The following is a 10,318-nucleotide window of genomic DNA, read 5'->3' on the forward strand; positions in this document are numbered from 1 at the left end:
GCCTGGAGCTCAGTACGACTTTTCAACTTTGCCAACCCGCAGAGCGTGGGTATGATTAAAGTTGGCGGCGTAGGATAGGCACCAAGCCACGTGGCCGCTTGTTCTGGCTCCCTGTTGAGGGGATGAACGATGCTTCTATCTTATTATTGTTTTTTTTTGCGACTACCACTTTTTAGAAAAAAAAAAACTCAGGCATATTTATTCATTTATTAAAGGGACCCTCCGGAGCTTTCTGCGATCATCTGTTTATGTTGTTACATTGCGTAGTAGGTGCAAGTTAATATGTATACAAAGTTTTAGATTACAAAACCGTTTATGAAGCAGATGGCAGAAGAAATATATCGGGACTATTTTCTCTTGGAAGACAATCCCCCATTCCCTGCCCATTGCTAAATCTTGACCAATGGAAATGCTGCATCTCGCGGTAAATGCGAACGTTATTATTGCAACACTTTTAAAGCTTGTTGTAAATTAGAGTTTGAGAAAAACGTAAACTGATCGTGGTGCGGGAAACATAGTCCGCAATTATCGCTCCAAAACCAGCGAACTATGTTTTCTCCCCGCAAGCTTGTTGCTAGGGGGTGATGCGTCGGCGCGTCGGCTCGTCTGCTTCCCGGGGCGTCTGCAGGCGTGCGTTTGCGGGACACGTGTTCCTTCTTGCCGTGAATCCCGACTCCGAAGCCAGCTTTGCGATCCTTCCACGTCAACGAGTCGAACTTTTCCTTGTCATCTGTGGAATGCGACAGTGTATTGCAGTAGCAGCGTGATGGTGCGGTGCGACGAACGACGACTGCCGAGCACAAAGTTCGGGCTCCTTGACGACGGTCCGCGCGTGTTCGAGAGATTCCTCCGCGGGTCGGCGGTCGGCCGCGTTGGTGACGCGCAGTGACGCTGGAATCCTTCGCTTGCTATTGGCTGACGCGTAAAGAGAAGCCCCTCCCGTTTTCTGGGGTCATCTCAGGAAAGGGGGCGTGCCGGGGTCTTTGATAGCAATTTTAATAAAGAAATCCGCCGCGCAGGACCGTAATTTTGTGATTTTTAGGATCCTTAGAGCCTGTAGATTGAGTTACCGCCATAAATAGACCATCGCAGAACGCTCCGGAGGGCCCCTTTAACGTTAAGCAGTGGTTCTAAGTAGTATTTAGCGAAATTATAAAAATCGTTTCATCTCTCCTTTTAGTACAAACTTTTATATTTACATGGATCACCCTAATCCGGGCGCTTGGGAACTCGAAAGTAAAGTTGCAGCACATCTCTAAAAACATCAAAATTGTTTCTATTCATTTCTTGACAAGTACAGAAAAAGTAACGTGTAAGTAATTTGTCACGTAACGAGTTCAGTAATCCGTTACTTTTCAGGTGAAGTAATTTGTAACGGTAATTCGTTGCATTTGAGTCTCGGTAATTTGTAATTGTAATCCATTACATTTTCAAGTAACGAGCGTAATTACATTCGATCACACACCACAGATTTATTTGTCACTAAAAACGCTTTATTTTTTTATTTTTTTTATTTTAGTGCCAAGTTTTGTCGTAAAGCATGCTGCATTCCTATCTAAGGGGTTTGCGGAAGAACAAACAAACCGACATTATATAAATAAAATCTGTATAAGTCTCTTGATTCATCAAGCAGTGCGCAAGTTAAAAAAAAATAATGTCTTTTTTTTTCAGGATTAATATTTGGTCACCTTTGCGAGCGCACAAGCCTTCTGTCGGTAATGGTGACTGGCAGCATCTTTGCATGGCTTGGAGTGATGGCGTCAGGTTTATCTGCCAACATTGTATGGCTGTCATTCACCCTAGGAATAATTCATGGTAAATAAGTTATTTCAATAACAAATTACTCGCAACGTTTAAAAAACCCTCAGCAACCAAGAAACAGAAAATTTGAAAATGTCTAATTTTGATAACCACCCTTTAGTTAGTATCGTCACGAATGACAATTGATGAGGCGATGATAACTGAAGAAACTAAACGTTTACGGGGCGAACTTCTGCCCTAAACAAAAAGGGTCAAAGAAAACAGCAGAGCGTCGCGGGCGTCGATGTCGGCGAAACCGCAGGATCGAGCGCTGGGGCGAGACTGACCCTGGCTCGCTACGCGAAGCCCCTTATGTACACGCGTAGACTTCTGGAATAATCGGCGCAGAGAGTTCGGCGACGAGAACATTGGCACCTCGAACAGGCAACAGGATTCTTGAATTTACCAGAACATAATGCACATTAGAGTCAACAAAAATTCGTACCCTGGCTTTCTGCGTGGAAGGAGAGCGCGATAACCGTTATGCCACGGCCGCGCTGCCTACTAGGCCAGCTGCGCGCGACAGTATACACTAAATTGAAAAATATCGGTGTCATGACTGCTGAGTGTATAGAGTAATCCTAGTTATTCTTCCCTTCTGAACCAGTGTAAAGGTAGTGTGAAATATTGTAGACCTAAACTGTACTCAGGAAAGTATTATACTCTTACGCATTAGGAACGACACTTTTCCCTGTCTCACACTGGCCCACTATAACTCCTGTCCCCGTGTTGGCTGCGGGTGCTGACTGGGTTGTTTTATCAATTCAGACGACGTAATAGATTTGACAGTCACTGAACAGTTGCCTGATTATGTGTACATTTATTACGTTAAAGGTTCAACCAGAAAATTTTATTTTTATATAAAAGCATACAACAGGAAATGCATTGATAAATTAAATACAGTCCAGCACCGGGATGAATTTTCGCGCTGCCTTACACGATATCCATTGCTACGAACATCAGAAAGGACGTGTTGTATGTTATACTCGAATAGCTCGCAGAATTGGTTGAGATGACTCTAGCGTGAGGTGGAACAAGTATCTTGCAACGAGCTGTTTATTCTTTCAGGTGTCGGCGCCGGTTTCGTCGTTGTTGGCCTCCATATCCATTTGAGCGAACACTTCGACAAATACCGAGGCACTGCTCATGGAATAATGTACGCTGGTTCTTCCTTAGCCTCGGTCTTTTTTCCAGAAATGCTCTTATATTTCAAGGAAATATTTGGATTCCGGAATAGCCTGAGCCTCCTCGGTGTCGTCCTGACCAGCCTCACGTTCATTGTCTTCCTGTTGGCCAAGCCACCCACGTTGAGCGAAAACATTGAAGAAGGCCCTCCTGGTCGCATCGTGTTCACGATTCATAGCGCCACTCAGACCGAGGCACCGACGGACGGGGAGAAGTCTGTCGATAACCTCCTGATGCGGGAGTCCAAGGTGTTCAGCTGTCCAATGTATTACGTCATCCTAGTCACCTGCGTCGCGTTCAACTACAGCGTCGATGTGTTCCAAGGAACCGTGAACGATTATGCTACAGACAAAGGTAGATCGCTCGGCGAATCGGTGTCGATAGTGTCAATCATATCAACGACGGACATTCTAGGTGGTGTGTTTCTTCCCATGTTGGTGGACCGAAAGTACGTGAGGCGGAGCGTCATGCTCACAGTCAATTACTTATTGCTTGCCGTGGCCCTGGTGCTCCTGCCACAAGCTGACTCTATGAACGATTTCTTGGTCGCTTGCCTCTTCATCTCAGCTTTTATGGGCTGTGGCACAACAATGTACGGGGTGCTAATGGCCGACTATGTGAGCCAAAACAGCTTGCCCTTCAGCTACGGAGTTATGGGAGTCCTCACGGGATTGCTGTTTGTGGCCAAGCCTTTCCTCGTGGGTGAGTCGATCTTCTGTTTCTTGGTGATATGCAGCGTATACCTTATATAACCAATATTTTCTGTAACATTTCATTAATCTTGCCTGTACAGAAAAAGAAATAGCCGAATAGGCGCCACATTTGTCTCTTACTGGGCATGAACCATTCAGATCTCCTCATAATTTTGTATATTGTTAGTATTAAAGTGTTACTGATGAGAAGAGTTGACTTGCCAGTGTCAGAAGCAAGATAAATTTTGTCATCAATAACGAGAGATTTTGAGACAAACTATGAAAGCAAACGTATTCGAACCTTTTGTCACTGCGCTTATGTAGTTTGTTACAGCGAAACATCGGTAAATGGTTATAACTTATCAAATGGCGTTGTGTATTATTTCTCTAACATATCATTTACGTTCGTCATCCTGTGAAATATAACAATCATCGTCTTTACCTGACTGTTTGAACTTTCTTTTTTTGCATTATGAAATTTATTATTTCGATTCATTATATTAGCGTAACACAACTCGAAACCAGTTGTGCACGTTTCAACACTAGTCAAATTTATAGAAAAGAAAATGTCTGTGACTCATTTTCTAAGTGGATAAAGGCAGCTTTCGAAATTGGTAATCGCGGTTTTCCGGTGGAATGCTCAGGTACTGATTGTTCACGACGAACTCGCAACATCTTACATTTTATGGGAAAAGCGTCCTTTCAGTTAACATTTCAATAGCTTTTTTTTCTTTTTCGCGAAACTGCATCATGAAAACATTTAAGGGAGGATTCAATTCCACTAAGAAGATCAACATATATTTTAGCATCTTTACACCTATGTTTATTTATTTTATTATTTTCAGGTTTTTTTAGGGACTACACCGGCTCTTACGATGGATTGTTCCGGCTGCTGGGAGGTTGCCTTTTCGGACTTAGCTTTCTGTGGCTACTGGTTGTAGTGTGGGAGTGGAAATCAAGCGGATCTTGGCACCGCAAGCGAAATAAAAGATCACTAAAAGACCTCCTGTCCGCCACCGCAGCAACCGAACAACCGCGCATTCTTAAGTTGAATAAAGCTGGCGAATCTGCCGCGTGATATATTGACAAGCGCATGTGCTTGTAGGTCCTCAGTCACTGTGTGGCTGAAAACACAACCGAACATATCGGTCGACCTGCCATATTTTTTTCGAAATACTATTTCTTTTACCATGTCACTTTTACGCTTTTACGCTAAAATGTAAATTATCAATAAATGGTGTCGAAATCTTGTAAATTGATATGGCAACACGCGACAGCCTCAACAAAAACACATAATTCAATGTTGTTCCAAAAACAGTGGAATTCACTGAAGGATGGTTGTTGTACGTCTTGCTATTTAAATATGCATATAAAATAACAATAAATGTTTGGTCTCCCCGTGGCAAATTTTGCCTTGATCAACATTGCTTTTTTGACGCCGGGAGGTGATGTTTATCACATTACCACGCTAATTACAGTTGCGAACGCACGCTACAGCAAACATCTATTATCCGCATATGTGTTGCTCCCCTCCTGCTTAGGCGCCAAGACAAAACAAACAGAATGAGCATAACAAAAGTTACTAATGGAGATCTGTACAGCTCTGCGCAACGCTATAGATATGATGTTTTCAATACGCGGCTCTGCTGTAAAGTCAACGCATTTTTTTTTTACTACAAGGTCGCCTCAAAGTTTATGGCAGATGATACAAGATTGTAAACAAAACCACACGTTCAGCTGAAGAAAGCTAGAATTATCAATCATTTATGCCCAAGCAAACGACGTTGCAAAATAAATACGTGTAGATTAGATTTCAGCAGCAATTTATTTTGTAGATTGGTAAAAAAAAATGGCCTCAAGAGTATTTTTCAAACTGCCAGCTGCGGTGTCCACATCAAGATTTAGTTTATTCGAAATCTTGCTAAATTAATAAGACACTAAAATTGCAGTTAATAGCACGTTTATTGTTATTTATTGCACTGTTTCCAGCTGTGGAAACTTCTGCAACAATTTTATAAGGAATTGTTGTTCAAAGACTTTAAAGCGTGCACCCCGGAACGTTTACATTAGAACATTTAGGGTTCCAGCAAGTATGTGTCGTCCTGTGCACAGGTCGACACAGGCATTCTTGGTGCCCTCTTTTTGCCTACAGATTCTTGCCTTACGTTTGTGGGTGAGCTTGAGTGCGTTCTGGTGTGCATTCTCAATCTGGTATACACGGGTGATCTGATGAAGAATTTTAGTGCTTTCATGACAGAACAGCCGGAGACCTTCTTAGTCCAGCAATCGGCTAGAAGTTGCTTCAGATGTTCTTCTATGAACCCTGGTGAATTTACGCCTTTTAAAAGAAGAGATCTGCAAAAACCTAATTTGAAAAGGTATGCAGCTGATAGGAAAGCACAGAAACCGTAAAACAAGTCATCTAATATCTAAGTAAAAACAAATAATTTTTTTGTCTACAAAACATTGAAGTTCCTGCTGATCAAAACTGTGGTAGTGCGATATCTTCTATAAATGCGTATGTCTTTCATTGCACTCTTACGTGTTTCTCGTGCCATCTGTTCTATTGTCCCGTAAATTGTATTATCTGTATGTATACTCTATTTGATGCATGAGATCTGTGTAAATAATAAAGAATGTATGAAAAGTAAATGTGTGCTCCTTGCTTCCTACCCACTTCAAGAGCAGCTTGTCTGAAGTTGCGCTACAGTGTATTATGAAAAAAGATATAAAAAAATGAGCGCGTCTCTACGTGGTGAATGATGTTGATGGGGGCGAAGCTCTGGTGGTGCTGATGATACTGATTTTATTGTTCATAGGTAGTGCTGATGTTGCTGATTTTTTTTATTGCTCATAGGAAGTGCTGAGTTCCGGGTCGCGTTTCGACTTCATTATTAATGCTTTGTGGTCGGTGAAATGCAGAGCCAGTGGTTCTTCTAGCTGATCAGCTTGGATCCGCTAGAAGCCGTGGGAACGCATCTCCACCGCTTAAGTCAACGGTCCATGTCACAAAGAGAATGTTTGGTATGGAACGTGGTTATATATGCATTTGAGCATTTGACCGCAGCGCCCTCTCCTGTATAGATGTTGAGCGTCAACATGCAACGTTTCATCCACGACAGAGACCCCAGCTCTTGAGTTACTACCACATCTCAGAGCCCCTTACTCGTCCCTCAGTCGTGGCCGAGTGGTTAAGGCGATGGACTAGAAATCCATTGGGTTCTCCCCATACAGGTTCGAATCCTGTCGACTGCTGAAACATTTTTTTTTCTTTTATGTGAGCACGGACGGCCGAACGGACGGACGAATAAGGCTAGACCCTAAGGAGCTTGACCCCTCATAAAAGACCCAGAAGACGAGAATAAAATCGAAGAGAAATTAAATCAGGCAAGCAAACGGTGGGGAGGGCGAAGCGAGCAGCGGCGAACCGGCCACCTAGAACGCGACAGCACAACTTGCGCCATCTAGGGGCAAGTAGGGAAGGCCCGGCAGCAGTAGAGGTAGTAGAGGCGGCGATTGTAACGCCATGTTTTGAGGCGGCGGAAACAATAACCCTGCGCTTGAGCGCAGAAAGAGCGCTCCGAGGAAACACGGATGTTAACGGTTGTACCCGTCCTAGTTGCTGGAGTGGGTGATCAACATAATTGACGTCGCCGTGACGTCACCCTACTTTTCTCTTTTTTTTCGCTCATCGGTCGCTCTTTTCTCGATTCCTAGCTCGGTCGGGCGCCCGGAGCGCATTACAATGGCCAAGGCTACGGCTGCGCCGGCCTGACCGAGCTAGGTTAAAGGGCCCATGAAACGATTTTAACATCGAGAGAACGTGCACATTATTACTTTTTTTTTAGTTTACTTTAGCACAAGGACCATAAAACACGACCACTTCTCTCGAAATGTCGCGAATGCGCTGCGTAACCGCAAAGAAAGGAACTATTTCTTGACTTCACTTCACCGTACAGCGGCCATAGGAACTAACTTCGTGACGTCACGGCGGGTGCGGTTATTAAGATCGTTCTTGAACAAGTATATTCTCAGTTTAATGGTAACGGTTAGAAATTATTTCGTTCCAACATAAACAAATGAATGGAAACTTTTATATTTTTGTTCAGTACATGGAGTTTTCGCAGCGCCATCTATCCGGAGTAAGTCAAAGCATCCCCTCCCCGCTGCCTAGCAACGTTGGCTGGCTGCTACCGGACGAGCGGTGTGATCAACGCGATATAAAAACCACGTTTCGGCAGCTGCGTGGTTCGTTTCCTTTTTCGTGCGCCTGGTTCGCCTGTCTGCAACTATACTCCGTTTCACCTTATGTTGCACCGCAGCGAAGGCTAGAAGCGCGAGCTCAAAGCGTTGGCAGCTGCCCTTGGTGCACAAGAGCTTGTACCGCCGAGGTGTGCCATAGAGCAAGGAGCTCGCGCTTTTAGCGTTTCCTGCGTAGCTGTGTGCGCGACTGCTGAGTGCATGCTGATGGCTAGCTTCCAAGGTTCTTTTGCAACGTGCGTTCCACACAGTCGAAATGGCCGGTCTTGGCAGCCTATTAATGGAGAGAGAGAGAGGGGAGAGTCTGCTTTCGCTGTAGCAACGTCCACAGTGCTAAGAAGAGGACAAGATTGAAGCCGCGTACCCCGCGGCGCGTCATGCGCACGTGACCCAGGAAACATTGTATGAGATGAGGAGCATCCCCAAACGCCATCTTACTTGGCCGGATGTCCGAAAATCGTTTCATGGGTCCTTTAAAATCCCTGTATCTGGGAAAAGCGGCGCATTCTCTTTCCTCACTCTAAAAACCCTCCTTACCCCACCTCTAACTTCCGGTTTGCGACGGAGGCGCCCTCTGGAATTTCCCAAGCGTCTCGACATCTCGGTCAGCTGAAGCAGTCGAGATGCCGACCGTGTGGACTTTTCTCGTCAGACAAGTGGGGAATGACTTTATTTAAAGCCCGCATTCGTATTTTCGAAATAAATAGCGCGAAGGTCAAGTACAAATTGTCGGCACAAGCGCGAACTCACAACTGTCATTCTAACAATCACACAGAAGACGAGAAAGAGGTAGCGTTTCTCTCTCGTCTTTCTTTTCGGTATGAAAAATTTCCAAATGGAAATTGCCTTGATGGGAAGAGTAAGTTACTTTGAAAAAAAATGAAAGCCGCTTACAACTCCCTGTAACGCCGAATTGGAGCGCAGCTCTTGAGGAGGAGGAGGGAAGGGCACTGGGGGGGGGGTTAAACTAACCAGGGGGGGGGGTCACGTGACCTTGGGGGTCACGTGACCCCCAATGCCGATGATGTCATCACTGACGTCACTGATGACGTCATCAGTGACGATGACGATGTGGGTACCGATGACGTCATTAGTGACGTCACTGATGACTTCACCAGTGATGATGACGATGACGATGCGATTGTCGGTGACGTCATCAGTGACGTCGCTGATGACGTCATCAGTGATGATGACGATGACGATGCGGATGCCGGTGACGACATCAGTGGCGTCACTGATGACGTCATCAGTGATGATGACGATGACGATGACGTTGCGGATGTCGGTAACGTCATCAGTGATGATGGCAATGACGATGCGGGTGCCGGTGACGTCATCAGTGATGATGACGATGACGATGTGGATGCCGGTGACGTCATCAGTGATGATGACGATGACGATGTGGATGCCGGTGACGTCATCAGTGATGATGACGATGACGATGTGGATGCCGGTGACGTCATCAGTGATGATGACGATGACGATGTGAATGCCGGTGACGTCATCAGTGATGATGACGATGACAATATGGATGCCGGTGACGTCATCAGTGATGATGACGATGACGATGTGGATGCCGGTGACGTCATCAGTGATGATGACGATGACGATGTGGATGCCGGTGACGTCATCAGTGATGATGACGATGACGATGTGGATGCCGGTGACGTCATCAGTGATGATGACGATGACGATGTGGATGCCGGTGACGTCATCAGTGATGATGACGATGACGATGTGGATGCCGGTGACGTCATCAGTGATGATCACGATGACGATGTGGATGCCGGTGACGTCATCAGTGATGATGACGATGACGATGTGGATGCCGGTGACGTCATCAGTGATGATGACGATGACGATGTGGATGCCGGTGACGTCATCAGTGATGATGACGATGACGATGTGGATGCCGATGACGTCATCAGTGATGATGACGATGACGATGTGGATGCCGGTGACGTCATCAGTGACGATGACGTCATCGGGGGGTCACGCGACATCGGCGGGGGTCACGTGACCTCGGGGGGTCACGTTGACCCCCGCCTATGTCGAGGTCACGTGACCCTCAAGGTCACGTGACCTCGGGGGGTCACGTGACCTCGAGGAGGGGGTCACGTGACCTCAGGGGAGTCACGTGACTTCGGGGGTCACGTGACCCCCACGAGGTCACGTGACCCCGGTGGGGGCTCGCGCGGTGCATTATGGGACATTTCCCATGATGCACCGCGCGGTTACGCCGACGGCGACGCCGACGGCGACGCCGACGCCGCTCAAGCCGGAAACGGGCCCCTAAGAGCTGCGCTCTAAAACTGAGAAATAACAATAAAGAAAGAGGACGTTACGTTAAAAAAACTGAGAACTAGCAGAAAGAAAGGAAG

General features: G+C 45.9%; 1 protein-coding gene across 1 annotated transcript in view; it reads left to right on the forward strand.

Annotated features, from left to right (window-relative positions):
* Positions 1–4,763, forward strand: part of LOC8037321 (hexuronate transporter) — a 29,219-nt gene extending 24,456 nt beyond the window's left edge. The window contains exons 4-6 of the mRNA XM_029978435.4: positions 1,672–1,815; positions 2,869–3,687; positions 4,523–4,763. Of these exons, the coding sequence (XP_029834295.2) occupies positions 1,672–1,815; positions 2,869–3,687; positions 4,523–4,755 (1,196 nt within the window). The 3' untranslated portion in view covers positions 4,756–4,763. The remainder of the gene's footprint in view (positions 1–1,671; positions 1,816–2,868; positions 3,688–4,522) is intronic.
* Positions 4,764–10,318: the final 5,555 nt, after the last annotated feature.

This window comes from Ixodes scapularis, unplaced genomic scaffold, assembly GCF_016920785.2.
Source record: "Ixodes scapularis isolate PalLabHiFi unplaced genomic scaffold, ASM1692078v2 PGA_scaffold1__304_contigs__length_218370807, whole genome shotgun sequence".
Taxonomy (NCBI): domain Eukaryota; kingdom Metazoa; phylum Arthropoda; class Arachnida; order Ixodida; family Ixodidae; genus Ixodes; species Ixodes scapularis.